Source organism: Toxotes jaculatrix, chromosome 1 (genome assembly GCF_017976425.1).
Source record: "Toxotes jaculatrix isolate fToxJac2 chromosome 1, fToxJac2.pri, whole genome shotgun sequence".
Lineage (NCBI taxonomy): Eukaryota > Metazoa > Chordata > Actinopteri > Toxotidae > Toxotes > Toxotes jaculatrix.
In genome coordinates, this window is record NC_054394.1 from 20,626,752 (window position 1) to 20,651,454 (window position 24,703).

The 24,703-nt window shown below is 40.2% G+C and overlaps 2 protein-coding genes across 7 annotated transcripts; both read left to right on the forward strand.

The window, feature by feature from the left end:
- Nucleotides 1–720: 720 nt before the first annotated feature.
- Nucleotides 721–11,365, forward strand: golm2 (golgi membrane protein 2). Of its 5 annotated transcripts, none has more exons than XM_041038359.1 (10): nt 721–1,838; nt 4,173–4,227; nt 4,443–4,545; nt 4,909–4,999; nt 5,290–5,413; nt 5,701–5,781; nt 6,228–6,506; nt 6,924–7,055; nt 8,930–9,097; nt 10,311–11,365. In XM_041038359.1, exons 1-10 carry the CDS (start codon nt 1,512–1,514, stop codon nt 10,385–10,387), a joined length of 1,437 nt encoding a protein of 478 aa, XP_040894293.1. In that variant the 5' UTR covers nt 721–1,511; the 3' UTR covers nt 10,388–11,365. The 5 variants fall into 5 exon arrangements, with proteins under 5 accessions (XP_040894293.1, XP_040894285.1, XP_040894303.1 ...); XM_041038351.1 differs by having other exon boundaries at nt 722–1,838; nt 5,698–5,781; XM_041038369.1 differs by having other exon boundaries at nt 722–1,838; nt 5,698–5,781; nt 8,930–9,016.
- Nucleotides 11,366–11,764: 399 nt separating this feature from the next.
- Nucleotides 11,765–23,940, forward strand: ctdspl2b (CTD (carboxy-terminal domain, RNA polymerase II, polypeptide A) small phosphatase like 2b). Of its 2 annotated transcripts, none has more exons than XM_041039326.1 (13): nt 11,765–11,923; nt 15,359–15,569; nt 16,551–16,689; nt 16,787–16,936; nt 17,334–17,582; nt 17,752–17,848; nt 18,696–18,807; nt 18,939–19,025; nt 19,298–19,360; nt 19,450–19,529; nt 19,763–19,889; nt 20,465–20,560; nt 20,700–23,940. In XM_041039326.1, exons 2-13 carry the CDS (start codon nt 15,402–15,404, stop codon nt 20,763–20,765), a joined length of 1,434 nt encoding a protein of 477 aa, XP_040895260.1. In that variant the 5' UTR covers nt 11,765–11,923; nt 15,359–15,401; the 3' UTR covers nt 20,766–23,940. The 2 variants fall into 2 exon arrangements, with proteins under 2 accessions (XP_040895260.1, XP_040895251.1); XM_041039317.1 differs by having other exon boundaries at nt 11,765–11,919.
- The last annotated feature ends 763 nt before the right edge of the window (nt 23,941–24,703 follow it).

The following is a 24,703-nucleotide window of genomic DNA, read 5'->3' on the forward strand; positions in this document are numbered from 1 at the left end:
AGCATCAACAGATCTTTGTCAGCATTCCAGTCAGGTAAGTTTATAAGCAGCTTACAGAAATGGAAAGAATCCAGGTAGTCCTTAACTGATTTACTTGGTGCATACCTGGCACTGGTATTGAACACCAGTTGGTCAATGGAGAAAATGCCTTAAGGCTAGCATAAGATTGCACGAAGATAGGCGTAGCTTCGGAATTGTATCATAGGCGCCAAAAGGCTTCCTAGTGCTGCTTTTTCATTTCAAATGACATTATTTCTTTTATTGCAACATAAGGGTAACCTGCTAATGAGACGTAAAGTGTGTGCACCAGATTTGAACGAGTTACCGATATAATAACTCATATATAGGCCTTTGATCTCAAGACTAACGCGGAACACTTGCTTAATATCCAGAATATGAATGAATAATTAAATCTGAAACCTTATTTCATTATAATTGTAAAGTATTCTTCCAGTCAGGCATGTCCTTCCTGTCTATGGGCACTACTCGCTATTTCAACGTTGTTATGTTTCCATAAGGTTTTATTTCTTTCACTGTGAGGCTGATACTTTCGTCCATCATTTAAGGCATAAGTGTGGACCTTAAGTCTAATGGCTCACAGAGGTCAACCAAAGTTAGAAACAAGAAACCAAAGCCATGTTGCCTTTGTGCTGCTAAAAGCTAAATTTGTACTTTTATTTTGAAATCTAGTTTAGCTTCGGTAGCGGAGATGGCGCAGACTGCTTGCAGCTAGCTTCACCCAGCGCAGAAAGCACGTCTGGTGTGCGGTGGTTCGTGGAGATTATGATACATAACCTGCACCTTAGTGTTTTTTAGTATTTGGTTAGTTATATCACAGGGATTACACCTGTCCTACGCAAGAAGAGACGACACTTTTTTTGTCTGACAGTAGCTGATTGTGTTCTCGCATCTACCGTCGCTAGCTAGTGAGAAGTGGTTAGCTGGACATATTAACGTTAGTGGGAGCTAACATTTACATCAGGTCGGAATCGAAAATCATCACTGGTCTTGTTCTTTTTACAGGTGTTCTGTGATTAAATGGTCTCCAAGCGTCAGTATAAACAGTGTCCTGCAGGACCCACAGGGCGCCACTGAAAGAAGAGAGGTAGCTGAAGGCCAGCGTTATATAGCTAGCTGTGTGATTTGTATTTGCACTCCTCGGTGCCACGGAGCCGTGTGGCTGTCCACGTCTAGTCTCGTCTGCTGTGTTTAACGTTGCCAGCTGAGCTAGGCCACGTCCCTGCGGGCTTATTTCATCTACTGACACAGGACGAACTGCAGAGACGATGCCTTGTGTGCGGAAGGAGGCAGGGGAGTAAAGATCAGTAGAAATGTGAAAAGTCTTGAACATTCATGACTGTTAATCCGCGTAGGGTTTGCATTTCGGAGCGGTTGCCGCATATACACGGCATGTCACGTAGACGGATGTGTTTTACACCGGGAGAATACTCTCACTGAGCTCTGTAAGCTGCGGTAACAACACCAAGTAACGCTTTACTTTTGTTGTGGACATGGTCGGGTTTGGTGCAAACCGGCGGGGAGGCCGCCTCCCGTCCTTCATCCTCATCTTCCTGATGGTGATCATTGCCATACTGTCTTTCAACTACTGGACAGTGTCCAACAAGCACGGCCGCTTGCTGGATGAGCTGGCGGAGGTACAGACGCAGGTGAAGCGCACGGACGCGGCACGGAGCCGGCTGGAGAAGCGGAACTCGGAGCTGATGGTGCAGGTGGACACGCACAGGAAGCAGATCGACCAGAAGGATGGGGACTACAACGTCCTGGAGAGCAAGCTGCAGGCCCGAGAGGCGGTCATCAAAAAGTGCACTGATGAAAAGGTAAAAAAAAAAAAGGCGATGTATCCACTATATCCACCCTGAATATAGTGGAGTTTAATGTCATTAGTACAGTGTTTACTGAAATACACGTAGAAGCATGTAACCGAAGTGTTCACAGACTGGGATAAGCTATTTGACATGACCGTTCCCAGGCGAAGATACTGTAACGAAGTCTATCATAATAGTTTTTTGATTCAATTGTGTGTCTGTATTTTGAGTGTGACTGCTAACGCAGGCTATCTGCAGGTCTCAAAAACACCAATTTCAGTTTTCTCAAAAAAAAAAAAAGTTCTTGGTAAGTACAGTTACTTACTAAGTGCATGAAAACTATGAGAAATAATATTTTTTTAAAAACATTTTTTAAATTTCATTCTATGTGGTATTAAAATGTTTTTAAAGGTCCTCAGTTTAACTTAGTGAGCCCCACAGGAAATCCGTGATACTCTCATACAATATTTAATCTAGGGGTGGGGGACATGTTCTCAGCAAAATAGGTTTTGGGATATGATGGGAAAGGAGGTTCATTGTTCATGTCACTAAGCTAGTCAGGAACTTTTAGATAAGTATCACGTAACTGTAATGCAGTTAGGAAAAGACAATGTTTCCATTACATCAAATATTACAGTAACTAAATCATTACATCATGTCAAGTCTCATCACGGTATCGTCATTATATTGTTGTAATCTCCCTACTGTATATCAAATGGGGCCTGTGCTTCGAAAACATGGGTAACTCATGATAAATTGAGGGTTTTAACTCATTTATCTACTTTAAAGAAGAAAGCTAATAGATTCATTATGAGGAAGGCAATGGTTTGTTTTGAGTAGTCCATGGTACCGAGTGGCAGAAGATATATGCAACTCTGCAACTCATGGCCAGCACCTAATTCATCCACACAAAGATATGATTGCATCTGCAAATAAGAGCAAAAGTAGCTCATCTTTCTTATGCTATATTGATATTTTATCGATTAATTTTTTTAGTACATTTTTACATATCTTTGGGACCTTATGTATTCAGTGTGAGTGGCCCGTCTGTATGCCCCACAAGGCTGTTCCCACCTTTTGTCCTGTGCAGTGGCCCAGCCAGCAATTCACTGTCTTTTGTGTCACAGCACCCTCTGAACATTGATTGGTGCATGTCCAGCTGCCCTGGCAGACATTTAGACATGCAATTTGCATCCAGTCTGACTCGCTTATTTCTCATGGACAGGCATAAATTTGGTTAACTTAGTGTCATTGTTAAACGACTGATGGTCTCTAGCGTCCAGCCAGTATAACTAAACTGGAACACATTAGATATGACGTCTCATGAGCTGTGAGCTAAATCCCACATTCTGCGACCAAATCAAATCATAGCAAAACAAACCCTGTAACATTTTGCCTGCTGTTTAGTTGCTTGCTATGCTAGCACTTTCTAATCTTGTACAAACCTAGATATTTATTGTATTTTTTTCCATGTGTGTATTAATCATTTTGACACTAAAATCCCTCTCGGCAGCTAAATTGTTTGTCGTTGAGAAAAATGTAGAAAAACATAGAGATTAAAATTTTTTTAGGCAAGTATGGATGGTAAAGTGTGAAATAAAGAAGACTCTAAGCTCCCTGATGTCTTGGTTGTAATTCCAGTATCCGGCTCCTTGTTTCCATAATCAAGATGAAGGTTGGTGTGGAATAGCAGTTGTTCCAGTCCTTTCTTTTTGTCAACAGCCCAACCCTGTTTCAACAGAAGTGCATACAGTGAGAGGCCTGCAATGCAGAGAAAATAGTGACAGTTGAGTCTTAAATGGTTTCCAGACAGTACAGTATATATAGTCTTGAACCAATTAGGTGCAAGAATGAATCATGCAAGCTTATAGTTCTTCATAGTCTTTAAAAAGACTTGCCAGGTTGTTGTCTGTAGAGCCAGTTTCAACAGGTTGCAGGGGAAAGCCATTAACCACCAGTTTTTGGGAAAAGAAACAAGTATATTCATAGAAATCTCTCAAACTCCTTCTGTGGGATAATTTCTCAATCACCTTTATGAATCCTAAAACATTTCTCAGCATGATATCAGTGATCCGCCATTGGCTTAACTTCTAGCAGTAACTAACTAAAATGTCACACTGGGTGACACTTATTTGTGCCGTTGAGCATCCTTACACAAGTAAACAAGACAAACCTGTTCCCTGCAGAATTCCTGGTGTCAGTGGTGATGCAGTTTTCTATTTAGAGAACCTGTCGAACTGTTTAGTCATCTCTCTGATTACTGAAACCGTTCAAGAGTAGAAGAGTTAATATTTGTGAAGCTCTCCCTCTTGATTCCTGACCCTTGTTTTTCTCTCTTCTGTACAGATGAAGCTGCAGGGTGATGTCACAGCCCAAATGACAGAAATCCAGAGGCTGAAAGGTAGGACTTCAGCCTTCGCCAGCAGAGAGCACTCTCAGACACCTCTATTGAGAGCAGAAACTCTCAATAGAGAATTTGTAATCATAGAAGGTCTCTCTCTTCTCGGGTAGTTAAATGTAGTGTATTTAACAGACAAGAACTAAACATCTCCATATTATTGCATTATAATATGTTTGTGTGTGTGTGTGGGTACGTGTTTGTGTTGCGGTAAACAGAGCAGCTAAAGGAGTTGAAGCAGGAGTTCATGAAACAGGAGGAGCAGCTAAGAGAAGTGAAGAAAAATAGCACCACTTTGGAGAGAAAACTGGAGTACGAGAGGTACGTTAAATCTTTACTACTTCTTGTCAGTACTAATGACTGTCCCTGGGGATTTTCCCTCTTCACAGAGCTGTGACAGGGTGTCTGAGTCACTTCTCAGTGTTTGAATTTCTGCTTCTTAAATGAACCATTATAATGACAGTTATTGGTTTTTCAGTTGATTGTTGACTATGAAGGTGATATTAAGACACTGGTTATCTTTATCCCTTTTTTTCTTTGTCTGACCTAATCTCTGATATTTCACTTATGTTAGGTGTTTTTTTTATGTATTTTTTTTTTTTTTTATTTGCAAGTCAATTTTATAGTGTTAAAAAAAATCCAAGATAATGTGGGTGGAACTTAGGAGGAATATGTGTCAATTAGTTTACAGTGTGGACGTCAGATTGCACAACTGAAAGACGAGTATGAAGAATCAAAAAAGACCCTGGAGGATGAAGCATTAAAGCTAAGACAGGTTAGTATTGCTAAAATCCTGACAGACACAATGATGATCATTCTCTTGTCTCTTTAGTGAATGGTGAAAGGCTGTGGCTGAGGTGCCCCATGTCCTCTGGTACAAAATGTATTTTTTCAGCACTGCATTTATTCACTACTCTCAGATTTTAAACACACGTGGTCATAGTAGCAGCTAAATTCTCCCCTGTGTCTCTATTCATGTTAAAGTTCCCCTCTTCACTACACTGTCTTCCTTTCTCCCATTTTTCATATGCTTCTTTGTGTGATTCATTTTCGATCATTCTTCAGAGTGTAATGGACAGTCAAAAGGGTGCAGTGGCAAGCAGACATGCAGATGGAGGACCTGGTGTGGAGATGGTTGGAGAGCGCCACACAGTGGCCACTCACCAGCATGACAGCACAGATTTAAAAGGTACAGTGGATGTGATAGAGTCAGCCAAGGCTTATACTGTCCTGCCTGTTCTTCCTTCTGTTTCTTTATGCTTACACAGTAAATACAGTATTTGATTGACATGAGAAAATACACATGCACCAAATACTGGATATAAATCTTGCATAAATTTCATTTGTATGGTAATCCCCCTCTGTTAGTTTCCCGTGTATGTTCCTGTTTATGTAGCTGTGTAACTAGGAACTTGTCAGACTATTTTAATGTCAACCTATCCATTAAGTCACATTCCCTTTGCTCTGTTACAGAAGAGATGGGTAAACCTGGCAGTGATGCTGGCATGCCTGGTATTGAAGACAGTGAGGTGGGAAAAATCGATGACGTTCAATTTGGTAAGCAGTGGACCTAAACTTTCAAGAACATTTTTGTTAGGTTGACAAATCCAAAGGCAGTATGGGCAGAGCAAAGTCAAGTTAAACAACAATCTCAATGCCACTGTAAAGACCAATTAGATTTTAAATATAGACATGCGGTTCTGCTGCCTAATGATTTTGAACTTTCGACTTGTTGAGAGGATTACAAACAGCCATGGGTGAGAGAAGCGAACTCAGCCTCTACCAACACCAGAGGAAAATAACTGACCAATGGATTATAGATGTGACTCACAATCAATTACTACTGTGCTTAGAGCTGTGTCAGGGACCCTTGTATGTCACTGAATGTGATGATTTAAAAAGAAGGAGCTTTTCTGGGGTTGTGGCTCCAAATCACTACTCTGTTCCTGTCTTTATGGCAAGTAAAACAGGCCTTCTCACTTTGCCACTCCATTTATTTACAGCCTTGAAGAAACCAGCCATCACTCAGAAGCATGATGAAGCCCCTGATGTGGTTGTGGGAGCTGGTGCAGGACCTGGGGTTGGGGCAGCTGATGGCCCTGGGGGCCAGGGTCTGTCCCTGGACCAGCCCAGACTGCAGCAGGATAGAGTGGACGGGCGAGCAGCAGTGGTTGCACCCCCAGGCATCATCAAACAGGCAGACAAACCGATAGTGTTTGAAGAAGACAACAAGGCAGGTATCAAGGCAGACGAGCTGGGAGAACAGCAAAGGCAGCTTCGAGGTACAGTATGCACCACATCCCTATAATTGTTATTAATTATAATAGTCTGTGTTTTGAGCCTTTAGGCATAGAATCATTTGTTCTCAGGCTTCTGTTATCTTTTTTCTACATTTTTAATGAGCTTTCTCAGTCATGTGTAACATCTTTCAAAACGTCAGGTGCTGCATTAAAGAACACAAATGTAGTAGGTTTACCACAGTGTGGTTTGTGAATAAGAGATAATAATTTGTAATGTTTAAAAGGCATTAATTTGCCTTTGACTGTGAAGTCGTAATGTTGTACCTCAGGAGATTTAGACATAGCAGAGTCTGCATTTTCTTCCACTTTACTGAGGTATAACAAAAAATGCTTTGGGCCTTTTTATATATTATTTATGTCGTACATATAACAGCACCTAAGTCTCTTTGCTATTGACAGCTCCAGATAATGTCAAGGGTGACAGCGAACACTTGAAGGGGATTCCTCTGCCTCCCAACCCTGCCCAGGTGCCCAACCCCATCCAGCCTCACCACGCCAAAGACCCAGCAGAGCCAGTACACCACCGCCAAAGTGAGTTCCTACATCACACTCTGAAAAAGGGAATACTGTAATTGGCAAGTGAGGTAGTGGTTGGAAGGAGTACATTTGCTTTATTAATTCATTGAATGTTGATTGTTTCTGACGGGATGGAGAAAATAACAGTACACATTAAAAAGAAGTAAAATCACAGTTTGTTAGCTCTGCCTTTGTGCTTAGCTGCTGCCTCCAAGCTCTCTGTGATGTGTGTCAGCGCAGAGAGTGAAACACAATTTGGTGTTGTGCCAGCTGTGTGAATTTTGCCCATTGCTAACTGGTTTACACCCCTGCTTCTACATAATACATTTCCACGAAAGTTAGAATTTCTGTCTGAGTATCAGTGTGAATGTAAGCCTTGACTGAATATGGGTAAGGAACACTGTCAAGGAGTAGAGAGGGGGCTCAGAGGAGAGGAGACAAATGACACACACCTGGCTCCCAGATGATCCTTTCCTGCTGCCTGGCTTCTGCTCTGCTGCATTTTCTCCCTGTTTTCAAATGTTCTGTTCTTTCATCTCCCTTACACATCCATCTCACTCTCTGCAGCCCTGCTGCTTTAAAAAACTCATTGTATTCAGTTCACGTCTTCATTTTGTTTTTCTTCTAATCTTCTGCCTCTGATGTCTTTATACTTGCATCCTATTATGGGGAATTAACACCCAACACCCACCAGATGTCTTGTTTTTGGCAGTGTCTGGTACTTACCAGACACGAGCAGCCTGAAGATACTGCCTGGCTCAGTGCCTCTCAAGTCCCACCCAGTCCTGTCACGATCAACAGTGCCATCTCAAATCTGTGTGGGGCTACATAGGAACATAAACTGCCTCAGATGCTTGTGTGATAGATGCTGGGCAGCCATTATAGATTATGGATAGGCAGTAAAGATACAATTTGAGTGAAATTTATTCGTACATATTTTATGATCAGTTTTTACTTATTGGCAATTTTAGAAAAATCTGATCAAGTCATTTTGAATTGCCCTTTTGGTGCTTGTTCAGTTTGTGCATTTGTCTCTATTCTGGCCACCTATAATAATGAAATGCCCACTGTTTAATATTACAGCAATATTAAATATTAAAAGACTGAACAATACCGGAGATTATTAGTTAGAAAATATATCATTGTTCCACTTTGACTTGTTCATATCACACAATATCCAGTAAAAAGAGCATTCTTGTTTTTTTAAAAATATATTTTAATACATATCAGCTTTTGGTTTATTGCATATAGAACAGCTGTTACTCTCTTCCAGCATTTAAAGTTAAAATGGCCATTCCAAACAGGCCTCTGTACCTGAGGCTTCATTCAACTGAAGTGTTTGTAATAATCTGTCCCCCTCACATACACTGTATTAACAGAGGTGCACAACATGTTTGAAACTATTTTTGTATATAATGCAAATCAGTAAAACAGAACTTTAAGTGTAAAAATAGCCCCTGAGTTGAATCAACGATTCTCACAGTATCAACAAAAGGTGAATATATGATAGGATTTACTTCAGGGCTATTGTATTTGATCGAAAGATTGCATTGTACAGATGATTAAATTGGTTGCTCAGTTAGTGCTCAGTGCTTTCCAGACTGTCAACACTACCTCATTACAAGGGAACCCCCTTTGTTTCCACTGGCTCTCTGCTTTCAAGTCCATGATTAAGTTTCCTTAACTCTTCAGAAACACTTGTCTTCTATTTAAAATCTACCACCGTGTATCCATTCATCTCATCTTCCCTATCTTTCATCATACTCTTCACGCGATCACTTATTACTTCATGCATTCATTATGCAGTATTTCACCCATTCCTCCCTGTCTCCCTTCAACTGCATCCGCTTCCCTCCCTTCCTGATGAGGCCCTTCTCTGCCTCCTGCAGGCCGGTTCTTTGATGAGAACGAGTCCCCAGTAGATCCGCAACACGGCTCTAAGCTAGCGGACTACAATGGGGATGATGGGAACGTGGGTGAGTATGAGGCCGACAAGCAGGCCGAGCTGGCCTACAATGAGGAAGAGGATGGTGATGGTGGGGAGGAAGACGTTCAAGGTGAGCCAGGCCGGGGGACTGGACTGCCTGTTCAGATGTGTATCCACCATTCCTCCCTTGTTCTTCCCTCCACCCCTGTCCTGCTGCTGCCCCCTGCATTTGTCCCAACAGTTGGAGTAGCTCACAGTACCCTGAGTTTGGTTCTTGAATTGATTATAAAGAGTAGATATTTAAGAATTATGACGAACACCTTCAGGGTCGAAGCAGAACTGCTATTTATGCAGTAAATTAATTTTGTTATGCATTTTTTATTGTATAGGCACAGAAACAATCTTGGTACCCAGTTTTCTCCTGTATAGGGAAAATGTGACCCAGGAACTTACGGTTCTGTGAGAGTAATTCAGTTGCCATCTAGTATTTTCACTCCTGCCTGTGCTTCTTTTTAGCTATACCACCTGTCTGTACCCACCAAACATCTGACCCACATCTAGACCAGTAGATAAATATAGCTCACTGTGTTCGTGAATGTGTCTGTGTTCTCCTTGAAATATTGAAATGCATGCCCATGTTTTCTTTTTTCTTTACTGTGATTGTTTCCTGCCACAAATTTCTGATTATCTTTAGATTAGAATTTAGAATTAGATTAGAATTTGATTGTAACGCTGCATTTGGAGAAAACTATTTCTGTTTTCATCCATCTTAAAAAAACCCCACAAAAACTATTTGAGTCATGTTTGCCTGGTGATTAGAGTATGGCTATGATTTGTCATTTTTGCTTATCTGTGTCTTGTACTTATAATGACCAGCCTCACAAAATTACACATATCTGCTCAGTTTTTTTCCAGGTTAATACATTGTTGTTAAATGAGGGGAACTGTGTACAAAAAGGGCTGTTCACACAAGCTGGATGTGAACACCCTCAAACACCCCTAAAGCTGAACTTCAGCACTTTAACCTGGAGTCATTGCTTCATTTTAAATCCAGTTATGCAGAAGTATATCTAAAGCAATGGAAAAAACATAAATTCTGATCCTTTCTTACTGGACAGTAAGCAACCGTTTAGATTCTGGCTGTACACTGTCACATATTGGAACGAAGCCACTGATGTGATTGGGCTGATGTCATTGGCATAGTTAAGATAATTCTTATGCAGTCACTATATTCAAAAATATATATTTTATGTTAAGTGATGATAGAGTCTGTTTACAGCACTTCATTAAGTGTATTGTCTGTTACTTAACCTCTAATGTTTGTGTTGCTTTCTTTTTTCCAGATGACGATGATCGGGACATGCAGGGAGATCGGGCTGTGGATTATGGGAAAAGACATCAAGCCATTGACATTCTTTGAATGAGAACTCGTACAGCTGTAACTCATTAAAAATATTCGGACCTTCTTCTACAACCAAGGTCTCTCTTCACAAAATAGTTTGAACATCAGTATGTTTATGAATTTATAGGGTGCATCCTCAGTGTCATGGACTGAACAGACATTTCAACTAATGAATTAATTCTGAATAACGTAACATAATACAAAGAAAAAAAATCATGGCATTGTCCTGAGCTGCTCTTGATTTGCTAGTGGTTCTAAGACAGTAGAGATGATATACTGTACATTGACTGTTGAGTTTTGTTATTTGATAACTGCCTCGGTTTGTCACAGAGTGGTCTAAATGAGCCCTGTTGACTCACATCTGAACTTCAAGGTCAGACTGTGTTTTGTTTTTGCTACTTTTCTTTACAGGTTGCTGTTGCTTCATATAAACAAACTGCACCTGAGATGTTTATCAAAGAGACTAATTTGGCATTCTGCCTTTCTAACGTAATTTTGGGACTCTTATATGGAAGATTTTTTTTTTCGTTTACAGGAATGGGAATACATTACAAATGCCAAGGACTCTTCTTATGGCCTATTAAATCAATTTCTTTTCTTTGTGACAGACACTCAAAAGTGCTCCTCATTGTTTTTTCTTAATGATGCCATTGCATGCATTTAAAATTTTTATTGATAATCAAATTGAGCAAAATACTGATGCTTAAGCAATACTTAGAGCAATGTTAGTATCCTCCACAGTGTGCAAAGACTAACTGAGCACATATGGAACTGACATACTGTACACATGCTTCCATTAATGAGGTCTCTTAATGTACATAATGTAGTTGAACCGTTGAACCATTTGTACTGAGGAAACCTAATTCCTCACTTTTAGGGAAATCCGTGAACATGAAATCAGCTCTGTTTGTGCAGCCAGGAAAATTGTTTTCTCATGGAAAGGCAGACTGAATGTAATTTAATTTTATTAAAGGTGATGCTTCATGTCATTTGTCAGTTGTGATAATGCTTTGGAGTCCATGTAGATGTAAAAACGATAGAAGCGAGTGGATTACTGTGAAGACATAGGTGTATATAACCAGAAAACCTGTAGTTCACAAATATGTCCAGTGTTTTTCTTTTCAGTATTTTCAGTAATGATAAGACATCTGTTGAGTCTATACCGCACGGATTTCATAGATGTACGATCGATCGTTGACCTTTAAAATATTAAGTAATTCAATACTTGTTTGTAAAAGAAGAACCACAAAGACGATCAGCCCACCTTCATCTGCGCTGGGAGAAGAAAAGGCTAGTGATGGTCCTCGCTGCAGACGGGTGTTTTTGAGAGGTAAGGGGGTGTGTCTGTGTCCCATACGGGTATCTACCTCGGAGAGACTGAGCAGAGGCGGGAAATGGCGCCTGGTAACACAACGGTGTGTCATTTCGGAGACGGCCCTTGAGTAGATACACAGAAAAGTCGGATCAGATCACGAAAACAACCACTGCATCCGTTGTGATGTTTAAACGGTCTTGAATCGTCATCTCCAGATACTGCGGATCACTGTAAAGTAAGTAGGTAACGTTTTCCAAGCCTGGTCGTGCATTTGTCTTCTTTGGCTTGCGGTTTGTGTAATGTTGGCTAACGACAGGATAAATATTTTCCTTCCTTGCCTGTGCACATCTGTTAGCCCGAAGCAGTTATTCTAGAAAGCTAGGTTGGGTTAACGCTAAGCTAGCTGTGCTAAGCTAAGTCGCATAGCGAAGTCAGCTAAAACACGGCCTACCTCGGACATGGCTAATTCCTGGTCGACTCGATAGCTTTGCTAATGTTGTGTTCCTTCTGTTCGTTGTAACTAAGCCATTCAGTGCACGCTTGCTAGAATATTGACCATGTAATGTGAATCCCTTTACAGTTTATTAAGTAATGAACAGTAACATAAACTAGCGCCAGGTAAAGTCCTCTAGCTTGGATTGAAGCTAACGTCGTCCAAACTGGCATTCCACAGCTGAACCTTGCTAGCTTTACATTAGCCCGCTAACGCCGTCTTCTCCATTTAATATCCTTCCAAAGTGAGCTGAGCTGTACATGATTGTATGCCACAGTTGGTGATTGAAATCACATCAACTGCATTGTTCGCTAAAGATAACGCTGACTGGATCAACAGAGCATTTGATTTGAGTGATTTGAACATTGCCATGTCAGGTAGCTGTTGTGATTAACGATGTCTGACGAGTTTCACTGTCAAAACAGCTCAAACGTTAATGCTGTACGTAATTCGTGGAGACAGTCGAGTCAGACCGGGCAGGGAACTTCACAAGAGTTATTTAACCAATGTTCCTCACTGTAGCTCATTGTTTTTACTTTATTTCGCTCAACTTAGGCTGCACGGGTTCGCTAACGGTAAGCTAGCCTGTTTGAGCTCTCCTTGCCGAAACGCTAGCGTTACCGAGTACCGGGTTGTGTTGAATTAACAGTGAAACGTTACTATTAGGTGCCACTTGTAAAACCCGATAGCGTTAAAAGAAACTGTACTTTGTACACGTAAACGACCTCAGGTAGTTCGTTTAGGCAGCGTTAGCTTAATCGAGCTAGCTTCTCGATTAGCTGCGACGCTTGGTAGTCGTGTTTATTTAGTGGAACTTTTACGAGCGTCGATTCGGTATTTATTGAGGCAGCTGGATCAAACGTGCCATGTGCTTAAATTCTATTTTATTTCACTACGATATATGTTGTAGACACTTCTTAAGTCAGTTAGCTATCCTTATCCTCTGAGGTAGCTTTTGCAGAGTGGACGTGCTATGGGAAGGGCCTCACTTGTTTCTCCACTCAGTCTGCTAGCTGGCTCATACAGTCTCAGTTGCATGCATGTTCTTATTTCCCGCTCACTTGCTCGTACCTAGCTATGTGCATGATCCTTGGTGAGTGGGTGATTGCCCTGAAAGATGGATGTTTAGCAGCTATGGTGTTGCTGTCTTGCGAGCGTTGACGAGCTCTGATTACATAGTATCTAAATTTGACCGCCACTGAGCTTTGATTTTTATGTTGGAGCATCAAGAAAACCCAGATGTTTTGTATGTTTGAGCATGAAAGGAAAGACAGAAAGAGTGGAAAGACTGCAATAATGGCATAAAGTGCAAGTGAATGGTTTAATCTCTTTAAGAACAGTACATGTAAAATGTTTATATATTATAGACTTTAGTTAAATACATTACAGACACTGTCTCATACAGTCAGGAAAAATGCCAGTTTGCAGTATCTGTCAGTTTTTCTTATTAGGTATCAGGGACTTTTAACTGGCACTAGAGACCACATAGTTACAGTTTGAACCATTGTTGCAACAGTTAAAATAACTAATGTGATAAGGGGAAAGTGTTAGAATTTATGGAGATATTTTAATGGAGCTTTTCCAAATACATAAAAACAGTGTCAAACAGTTGTCAGAAGGAGACTATCAGCAATACTGATTTAGGCCAACCTGTGGGATATGGGGGATTTGTAATGTTTAGTAATGTGATCTTGCCAAAGTTACTTATTACAAATACAATTAATTAATTTATTAAGGACACTGTCAGTGCTGCAATGTCCATGTCCAAAGTGGAAATTGTTATTATTTATTATTTCCTCCTCTATGGGCATTAGTGCAATGGAAAAGAAATATCCTTTATTATAGGAGTTGTCTTAACATGATGATCGGTGGCTTTCCATTCAGGCACTGACAGTTTGTCTAAATCTGATCTCCAAGAAATGTAGAAAACCCAAGGCATTTCCAGGTGGATCAGAGATCAGTGGCATGCTTCAGTCAGCTTTTTATCTCTCAAAAGTACACACGCACTGTTTGCTAACTGCTGACTATTAAATCTCGAGAAATTGGATTTTCAACTTAAGGGCTGTATTGTTGAATCTCTTCTCATAGGTTCTCGTGTAGTTGGTCTTTGACACTGACATTCATGTAAATTTGCTGTCTTGCACTTGCAGCTTTCAGGCTTGTTCCACTTTTCCTCCTTGCCTGTTTCTTTAATGTTACCATGTACTCTGATGCTGTTAAAACGCTTGTTTGTATTTTTGTGTCCATCTGATTGAGCAACAGGGCGAACACACTGGTGTGTTCATGGATACACCCCTGTGTAAATTAGGTGTGTGCCATCTAAGTCACCTCACGATTCGATTCGATTGCGATTCACAGTGCTACGATTCGACGATTCACAGATTATCAATGCATCTATGAATAATCTATGAATCGATGAATCGGACACACCCCGAGTGTAAATGTAAAGCAGATGTAGCAAAGGACATTTACAGTATGTGAGAAGTACAGTATGTATTGAGATGGTGCTATTTTGTATTTAGGGTTCCTGACAGGTTGTGGATATGTCCGGACACATTTTTCAGCCAGCTGCTGTTACATAAGCGCAAGGGGCTGGCATGCTTGGCTGACAATTTGTGTTGACTGTGAATAGTTTTTAGTTTTCCCTGTACATAGGACAATGCTTACCAATTAAATCCCTCAACTATGGAGAATAATAAGTAGTGTATTTCCTTAGGATAAGTTAAGTTGAGATTAGTCATGTTTTTAAATTTTTGTTAGTGCCAATAATTATTTCTGTTTCTGTATTTTGACTTAAACATTGCTTTTGCATGCATGTAACTAGTAGTAGGGAGTGTTTGTAGAGTGTATGTATAGTCAGATCCTGGGCCTTTTTTTTTTTTTTTTACTGTACGGATGAAGTAAAGCCAGCTGTGGCTGCTGTGATCCACTGTGATGTAAGTGAAATGGGATCTTGAATGCATCCAGATGTTGGCAGAAAACACACCAGTACTACCCCAGTACACACAGATACATCCCACAGACACATCCCACAGACTTAACCATTTTAAAACAGTTGAGACTTTCAGAACAACCTGTTTGTCAACCGTAGCACTTGAGTATTGCCTTAATTTTGTTTCCTTGACTGTGTACAGTTGTATTGATTTCCCCTCTCTCTTCCTGTATTTGCCGTCTCTCCCAGTGTCTGATTTTCTAAAACAGCCTTACATGTGACTGCTAAAACAATGAGGCTGAGAATGCGAAAGGCGTCTCAGCAGCCGAACCCCAGTGTGGCAAGCCGCCCGTCCCGGGCCAAGCGGAGGCATTCAGAAGTAGAAGAGGACACTCCTACAAGTGGAAGGAGGAGCTTGTTCTCCACCATCAAAAAGTTCATCAGAGGAAATGCTGTTAAGGTAATTACCTCATTGATCACATCAAATTACCTTGCTTTTTAATGGAGTTCAGTGCAAATATGAGTGTGGTGCCCCTTCTGGAGCAATTCAAATATTGTAACTGAAGAAGATGATGTGCCTCTCGTGTCAGTGTGTTTTGTTTAACAGTGTTACAGAAGCTTTTTGTCACTTCTCCTTTTTAAAACTGTATTTAGTTTGTGCTCTCCAGGTCTCTTGAGTTAAATACAGTGTTTCTTGGTGCAGAGTGTCATGTTTCCCAAGAAATGTCTGGAGGAATGCAGCAGCTTGTCTGAGAACTCGGACTTGGGTCTAATTTTAGCTTCTGGCTCACAGAGTTGGTGTGCAGGGACAGGAGGTAGTAACAAGTGGAAAAGTCAACTTGGCTAAAAGGAACTTTTCCTCTGGAAAGACATGGGGGATTTTTGATGTTTTTACACAATATTGTTATTTCATGGTCGTCCTTGCATTTTAAGTCTTAAATTAAGACTTGTAGCATACTCTTGTTTTTACTGACTATTTGTAGCTATTGTTTAATTCCCCAACAAGCTGGGCGGGGAAAAAATCTTTTACTTTTTTACTAGTCTTCTGCCATTGATCTAAAGGCTGCTGTAGACTGTGGAATAACAGTATTCATGCACGTTCATTACATGTTGTGCTGTGCAAGAAGGATGTAATCAAGTCTGTAGTCTCAGTCTGTGCCAAACTGCGCAATATTAGTGGGTCAGGTTGTGTGATTAATGTTTGGTCAGTTGTAGTGCTAGGACTTAAACAGGAAGAAAACACTTGTGCTCACACCATCTTCTGATTTTTTGATTTGTAGTCATAGGTCCCCAAATTTCAATCTCCATCAGAGTTTTGACACAGCCTGTCTCTGGGAACCAGAGTTTTTAGTCAGCCATTGGTAGATGTTTTGCAGTGTGATTTAATTGTTTTTAGTTATTAATTACAACAGTTTACTTTATTATTTCTTGTCTTCTGCAGGTGGAGCAGGAAAGTCCAGCCAAGAAGACACGTCTCCACTGTGATGTGGACAACAATCTGATCACCTCTATTCCCCCGAACACCAACACCCCCCGCAGGACTATCAGCAGGGTTGGCAGGAGAGGCTCCGTCAATGGAGGTGAGTGGCACTCAGGAAAAAAAAAAAAGACTAAATGCTGCTCTGTTGTCTACTCGTCTCTGTTAACTCTCTTAAACCTGTCACTTCTTCTCTGCAGAGGCAACCAATCATGACAGGAGTAAGGAGAAGCCCAATGGCAGTATGGAAGAGACGACAGCCGTTGAGGTGACCACCAGCCCTCCAAGAACCACCCTTCTTGGGACCATCTTCTCCCCTGTTTTCAACTTCTTCTCACCAGCTAAAAATGGTGAGCAGACCCTTGTGTAGCCCATTTAATTCAAAGCTAGCATCGTAAAAAGAGACCATGGTCAATCCTTTTGTGTATGTGCACTATGATTGGCTAAATTTCTGCGAGTCACAATATAAAGTGTATTAGTGAAAGACTGCTGTACGTATAAAGCCCTAATGTTCTCCCCACTGTTTCCTTTTCATTATGCACACTCTTTTACTGTCTTTAACACCAAATAAAGTTAAAATTACTAATAATGAATTATGAATAATTTGACTGTAGTCATATAATAATGTGACAATAGCAACAGCAGTTGAGACTTGATCATGTTCATACTAACATGTTGACCATCTTCCTTTGTATTATATAGTGTGCTGTGCAGCTTAAACACCTCTTTGTTTTATTGGTATTTCAGCCTCTTCTGGCTCGGACTCTCCAGACCAGGCATTGGAGGCTGAGGAGATAGTCAAGCAGCTGGACATGGAGCAAGCTGTGGAGACACCCACCAGCACAGCCACATCCACGCAGGAACTGTGTGCCACCACTAACTTCTACTCTAGTGTATCACAGCTGCCTCCTCTGCGACCTCCCCACATCTCTGAGACTTGTCCCACAGTGGAGGAGGGAGAGCTTGATGCTGATGCTGACCTTCCACCCCTAACAGGTAGGCACTACAGCTAAGAAAATGCAATTCTAAATCATTGAGTTTTACTTCATGTTGAGGGAACAATAAAGTAAGTGATAACTGCTGGCTTTGACATATCTTTCTTTTTTGTGTTCGTGTTTCTCCTTGTTTTGTTTCTTTTAACATCTTGTTTTTCTTGTGGTCCAAGCTCCAGGTTCCAGTCCAGATATGGCATATGTGGACTCTCCTCCCACCGCGGTACCACCAGAGGCATCCTACGAGGAAGACTGGGAAGTCTTTGACCCGTGAGTTAAACATTGCATCACCATAAAATGCTTTGTCCTATAACCAGACCCCTTTGGACAGAATTTACAATGAAACCTGAATGAGGATATTTGGAAAGCGGAGGATAGTGGGATAGCTTAACTAAGCTTGTGGCAGAAGCAATGGATTGGACAAAAGTTGAAAGCTGGGTTACTTTCTGTAAATGGGGTCATTGTTTGTAGTACAGTGAAACATTTGATTCCACCAAGTAAAGCTAAAATAAAAGCTAAAATTTAGGCAAACAATATCCAGACCATCAACCTGAAATCTACAATAATGCAACAGGTTTGACCCGTCTATTAAATTTTCTTGTTTGAAAAAATATAAACAGGACATTTGGCAGGCTATTAATTGCGGGCAGAATCCAGTGACACCAGTTATCATGGTTTTGGGTGAATTAAAAATAACATTTCTCATGTGAATATCTATGGTCACTTATTGTTTTATGATTGGGTTACCTGTACAGAACTGTATTTGGTACAGAAAGTCTAAACTAATATTATTATGATTAAATAGAAAAAGATAAAAGCTAAAACATTCTGGTTAAATGGTTTTGGCCATTCTTGCATAACAGCTGACATATCCGTTTGGTTGTTTTCACGGTGAGAACAACTAGTGCCTGTGTTAACTGCTAATGTACTCATTTTCATATCAGGATGTTTTAATTGGTTAGTCATTGATCCAAATGTGACAGTTCTACACAATGTGCTTTAAGTTAACCATCAAATCCATTTCTGTGAAACTTGTCAGTATTTCACTGTTTGAAAATCATGGTTTCAGTCGATGTTTTAATTGACGCAAAGTACGTGTGATGTTTTGATTTTCTAGGTATTTCTTCATCAAGCACGTCCCTCCACTGACAGAAGAGCAGCTCACCCGTAAGCCAGCCTTACCACTGAAGACACGCAGCACACCTGAATTCTCTCTGGTCCTAGACCTGGTCAGTTATAGTATACAGCATATTATTTGTGTGTTAATTTATTTCTTTATTTTTTCCAGAATTATTATTATTATTGAAGCTCTGTAGAAATTTCTAAAGTTTCCTTGTATTTTCTCTGTTTTGTTCTGCAGGATGAAACATTGGTTCACTGCAGTTTAAATGAGCTGGAAGATGCAGCACTTACCTTCCCAGTTCTCTTTCAGGATGTCATTTACCAGGTAAGTGCTGCCTCATAGTTTTCGCCATGATGCCAACAGAGGGAGCTAAAGTTGTGCTTGTAAAAAGCCTCATGTTGAGAAACGTGTACTAGCAAATGCAGACAAACGTGTCACACAGGTGGAGAACTGTCGAATTAACAGATATGAAACTAATATTTTTGTGATGAGATTAAAAGGTTATAGCCCTAGATTTACTTCTAGTCTCTCATGGTGGTGACCTGACCCTATTGATCAGAAATGTTTACTTATTTGTGATCTTTTGTCCTGTGCAGGTGTATGTGCGCCTGAGGCCGTTCTTCAGAGAGTTTCTGGAACGCATGTCTCAAATTTACGAGGTAAATATAACCTGGCTACGCATGTTAATAAATCCTCATTTGCATCAGACTAGAAACATTTTTTTTTACCATTATTCTTCCTTTTCTAGATCATCCTTTTTACAGCCTCTAAAAAGGTGTATGCAGACAAACTGCTCAACATCTTGGATCCTAAAAAGCAGCTAGTGAGGTATGGTGTGCTTTGTGTCAGTCTTTTATAATTAAACAGCAAACTCAAAAGCTGATGCATAGAGCTCCACAAAGCACCGTGTAAAGCCCCGGCATTGGCATGTGCTGCTTCGGCTGCTGCTGAGGTGTCAGTGTTGTGGTTTTTCTGAATTATTGATTGCACTGACCTTGTCACTGATTGATTTTTTTTTTCTTCTCCTGCCTCTTTCCTTTCATTCCCTACTGACACTGTAGACACAGGTTGTTTCGTGAGCATTGTGTCTGTGTCCAGGGAAACTACATCAAGGACCTCAACATCTTAGGCAGAGATCTGTCAAAGACCATCATCATCGACAATTCACCACAAGCCTTTGCATATCAGGTGAACACCTAAATGAGAACATAACACCGGAGGTTTTGTGTTTTCTGGCTAACAACAGCTGTTGGTAATGTGGAACAAAATTTGTTTGACCATGTCTGGACTCAGGGTTTTACCCTGGAAATATAGATTTTGGCTGCAGGATGTCACAGAACTCTTTTTGTTTTTGTTTTTTTTAAATACAAGAAAATTAAAACTTACTCCTACTTAGGGCAGATTTTTGTTGGATAAAATGTTTGCCCAGCTGGTGATTATCAAACTAACAGAAGAAGTTCTCAGCTGTTTGGCTCTACTTTTCCCAAACTGTAAAAGGCCCAAATTTTCCCAGCGATTTCTTTTTGCCTGACATGGTCACGCTCTCTTCTGATTGCTTACCACAAAGCAAACATTGAATGATGATTAATCATGAATCAGGCAGATACTGACACATTACATCTTGTGATCAAGTTACTTACCAGATGACTCTTTAACGCCCTGACTCATTAGATATGTGGCATTTTCTGTGTGATACAGCTCCTCAGCTTGTTTTCCCTGAAGCTTAATATTATATTTCATTAAACTAATCATTTCTTGGGCAGTTGTCCAATGGGATTCCCATAGAGAGCTGGTTCATGGACAAGAATGACAATGAGCTGCTGAAGCTGGTGCCCTTCCTGGAGAAGTTGGTTGAGATGGTAAGATGTCTTCAGTAGTTATTGTAGGACCTATTACATTGGCTCTATCTTAATAATGTTTTACCACTTCAGTAAAAGTAATCTAATTCGCTTTTGATCTCCTCCTGTCATGGTTCTCCTTCCCTGCTGAATGTGACAGAATGAGGATGTGCGGCCGCATGTTCGGGAGCGGTTCCGGCTTCATGACCTGTTGCCCCCTGATTGAAGTCGACCACAGTCTCTCAGAACGGGACAACATGAAAAGACTGAAAGCAACATGCGTGTAAAAAGCCCCTCTTTGGATTACAAACTACAACATTGCCATTACTGTTAAAATTTTAGCCTTTTTCCTTTTTTTGGGGTTTTTCTTTTTTTTCCCTTTGGTTTTGTTTTGTTTTGTTTGTTTTGTTTTTTTTTTTTTTGTTTGTTTTTAAAGCCACCATTGCTTTTTAAAAAAAACTTCAAAAGAAAAACATTTTTAAAGATCTGGGTGACATTTTCTAAATATCTAAATGTATAGATTAAATTACACACACTATGAACAAGCCCAGGTAGACTCCTCTTTTTGACTGACTCTCCAGCTGTGGAGCCGGGTATCGGCTCCACACTAAATTCTGAAGTCTTGGTGCTGGTTTAGTGGATATGAAAATGCCACCTGGTTAAGAGGAACTCCACCCCAACTGAGTCCCTGAACCCAAACCAACCCCTGGTGCTCACGCTGTTGACACTGATGAATAACGACACTCTGTGGCTACAGACCATTTTCAGCAGGAATGACTGGCCTGTAAATCAATCTGTGCATGTGTGTATGTTTACTCCTAGCCACACACACACACACACTCACTGATTTGGTGTTTGGCAAACCTACAATCTGTAGCCTTTAAAATCATATGCATTCCTCCGTAGCTGAGTCAAGTTTCTATTGTTGGTTGCAGTTTTTTTCTGGTAAAACTGGTGTTTCATTGTTTTTGAAAAAAAGGTAACATTTCAAAATGTTTTACTTCTTTTTGTAAGATACGATATTTTAAACGGGGTCATGTAAGTTTTGTTGTAAGCCTTTTTCCTATTAGGAGAACATGGTTGCATATTAAGGAGTCCACTGCATAGTCAGATGAAATGGAATTAATCCAGGACTTTAAATATAGTTTGTTCTCGTTTTAACAAATAGAGGTTTAAGTCAGTGTGTTGGCTTCACTGTGGACATAACATGGCTCCCTAATTAAATGTTAGGATTAAGAATCTTGTTACCTGTAAATCTGACATATTGTAAAGGTCTGAGGGCATTCATTTTCAAAGTGATATGTGTCAAGGTTAACCCTTCTTTAATAATAGTATTTGATTTGTCATTTGTCTATAATCAGTATTGTCTTTTACTCCTAATCAAGTATTCTGGCTAAATCAGAGCTCGGTTTCTTTTAGTTGTGATGTGTTATTTGATGGCTATGTCAGTAGCATTATGACTAATGTAGCACATCTCTGCCAGTGTGTCATGAAGTCTACTCATGGTAGAAATTTATGGCCAGACCCTGTACCAGCCATATCTGGCACCAGCAACATACTGTTTTAACTGTCAGCTTCACTGACTGCCCCTCTACCTGTCCTTTTCAGATTTTTTACCTTGTACTTTCAAGCTTTTGTTTTATTTTGTTTTTCTTTTTTTTTTTTTTTTGTTTAGCACAGTTAAGTTTAAGAATGGTAACTATGTGAATGTGTTTCTGCCTGGACACTTAAGCCAAACTGACATTTTACTCCACTGTTGTTTCAACTTAATTTATTTAGTAGTGAGACAAACAGTAGGCAGACATGTAGATGACGTTTTGGCATCATGCTTACAAGCCTAAACCTGCGAGGTAAAGACAGAAAGATCAAATTCCTGTCAGTCACTAAAAGGCTGTCTTCTGTCCTCGGCCAAACCCTCAATAGTCAGCTTAAATCTCCATGACAATTTGGCTTGCATTATTGAACTTTTTACGGTTCTTGTTCAGTTTGAATCAAAGTGCATTTTATGTTAAAGCAAATGTGAGTGTTTGGATATGTCTGGGTTGCCTGTACAGTGCCATACAATTCCTCTCCTCACAAGTTGCCCCCCACCCCCAATTTTCTGTTCTCCCATCCCCAAAATGCTTAGATGGAAAGAGACAATCAGACCTCAAAGCTCTGCAAATACTGAAACCTGGAGACACCTGCCCTTCCCTCTATTTTTTTCCAGCGTGCAGTATGTGTTGTGTACCGTGATTCCATTGAGTTATAGCCCCCACCCCTCCCTCCCCATGAGTAAATTTGCCAGGTGAATCCTGCTGTGCCCTGCCCAAACAAACCCTGCTGCTCACTCAACACAGGTTCTGTTCAGAGATGGTTTCCTGCCTGTCTTTGCCTTTTCTCACCAGAGGTTAGTAGCTCTCCATAAATTTAGAATTTGTTTGTGTTCAAGTAAAATTGTTACAGGGCACAATGGTGTTTACTCTGTTATGAGTACACATGTCCAGACTATGAATGTAAAATTGTACATGAGGTGAAGTTTTAAGTGTCTTTCCGAATTCCTTGTTGTGTTCTTTCCTCATCAAGTAGAACAAATAGACGAGGAGCGATGCCAGTTCACATCTGCCATTCAGATGTTGAAGTAGAGGCAAGAACAGTGTTGCATGGGAAGAGGAAACATGTCTTGAGGTCCCACCATGGTAGCCCCCTCCCTGCCCCCAATGACCTCTCACCACCCTGACTGCCATCTTTTAGTATGCAAGCCTCACCTGGAGTGTGTGATGTAGCCCAGGTTTGCTCGTCTCCTCAGTGGGCCGTGTGATTATATGCGATTATCAGTCGTGGCTTGTTTCTGAGGGATCGGTGGGAGGCATTTGATACTTTTAATCCAGCTCATTTTTATGTGCATTACCAGTCTATTGTACACTGAGTTGTTGTACAATACATGCAGCTTCATGTTTAAAAAAAAAAATCCTTAAAGTAAGGAAAATCTTTTGTATTTTTGATTTCAAAAGGCATGTCATATCTACTTTTTAAATGTATTAATGAAGATTTAACTTTACATCAGATGGAGTGTTTTTTTCTTACAAATATCTGTCTGTTTAGTTTAGCGCTATGTCACTGAACTGTTAAACTTAGCATGTAGAGAATACAGCTTGCTTTGTGGGAAAGTCCTGAATTAAATTTTAATCATGGCACTTTTTCTGCAGAAAAAAAGCAACCGTGTTAATGTTTTTTTATTTTTTTTTTTTCAATATCCGTTAAGCCATTTTACTTGCAAGAACTGCTATTTGTGCTGAAGATGTATTTAAAAAATGTTTTAAGACATCTTTGTTAGCCGTCAGGCTATATGCTATTGTAAAGTGTATATACAGTTACATTGAATTTCTGAAACAAAGTTTTAAAGTTAAAAACCTTTTGCATGCCCTTTGTTTTTATTTCTCTCGGATGTCTGAGATGACGCTAAAGATGTGGGACTATTCATTGAAGAAATGGAATGGTGCATAGTAATGCTGCATTTACATTTATGCTGAAGAGTGCAGGGATAGGTGTTTCTCTGACTAAAAAAAAATGGGAAAGACTTGCTTATTGAGTCTTTCCCTATGGGGTTTAGGCCCTATTCTTATTCTTATTACTAATCTAATTTAAATAGCCCTAACTGTTGAGTATTCATTTCGCCAGGCTTTGCACTGTGTAATTTTAATTAATAGTTTCTTTACCTAATAACAGTAGAGGACATAGCCATTTCATTTTCATCCCTTCTCCTCCTAGTGTTAGTGAGAGTGGTCTGTTATCCCATAACTTTTTCCCGTTCATGCTGATTTAATTAACTTCTTAAAATGAGCTTTGAAGTGCATTGATAATTGCTTGTCAGTTTGCCACCACTGAATTTGTCATTTTGAAGAGTAAATTGTATTTGGTAAAGCCCTTCAGCAATGGGGAAAGTACCTTGAAGTACCTTCATTTATTAGATCGTATTTAATTACAGGTTTTTTTGTTTTGTTTTGTTTTTGTGTTTTTTTGGGGTGGGGCTTCGTGTGTTTTTGCCTCCATCACATCAGGTTCTACATGGGAGTTAGAAGTTGTCCACCAGAGCGGACCCTCCGGTATTCAGTCTTGGTGTCTTCTGGCTGCTCTGGCAGGACTCGGGTTTCAGGCGGAGGAGTTAATCAACACACTCGGTTA

Bases quoted from the DNA above. Each gene is read 5' to 3' on its own strand.
- golm2 (XM_041038351.1), top strand. From the start codon at position 1,512: ATGGTCGGGTTTGGTGCAAACCGGCGGGGAGGCCGCCTCCCGTCCTTC. The intron at 5,782-6,227 runs GTAAGCAGTGGA...ATTTATTTACAG, and splicing joins AATCGATGACGTTCAATTTG to CCTTGAAGAAACCAGCCATC. The intron at 6,507-6,923 runs GTACAGTATGCA...TGCTATTGACAG, and splicing joins ACAGCAAAGGCAGCTTCGAG to CTCCAGATAATGTCAAGGGT.
- ctdspl2b (XM_041039326.1), top strand. From the start codon at position 15,402: ATGAGGCTGAGAATGCGAAAGGCGTCTCAGCAGCCGAACCCCAGTGTG. The intron at 19,361-19,449 runs GTAAATATAACC...TTCCTTTTCTAG, and splicing joins GCATGTCTCAAATTTACGAG to ATCATCCTTTTTACAGCCTC. The intron at 19,530-19,762 runs GTATGGTGTGCT...CTGACACTGTAG, and splicing joins CCTAAAAAGCAGCTAGTGAG to ACACAGGTTGTTTCGTGAGC.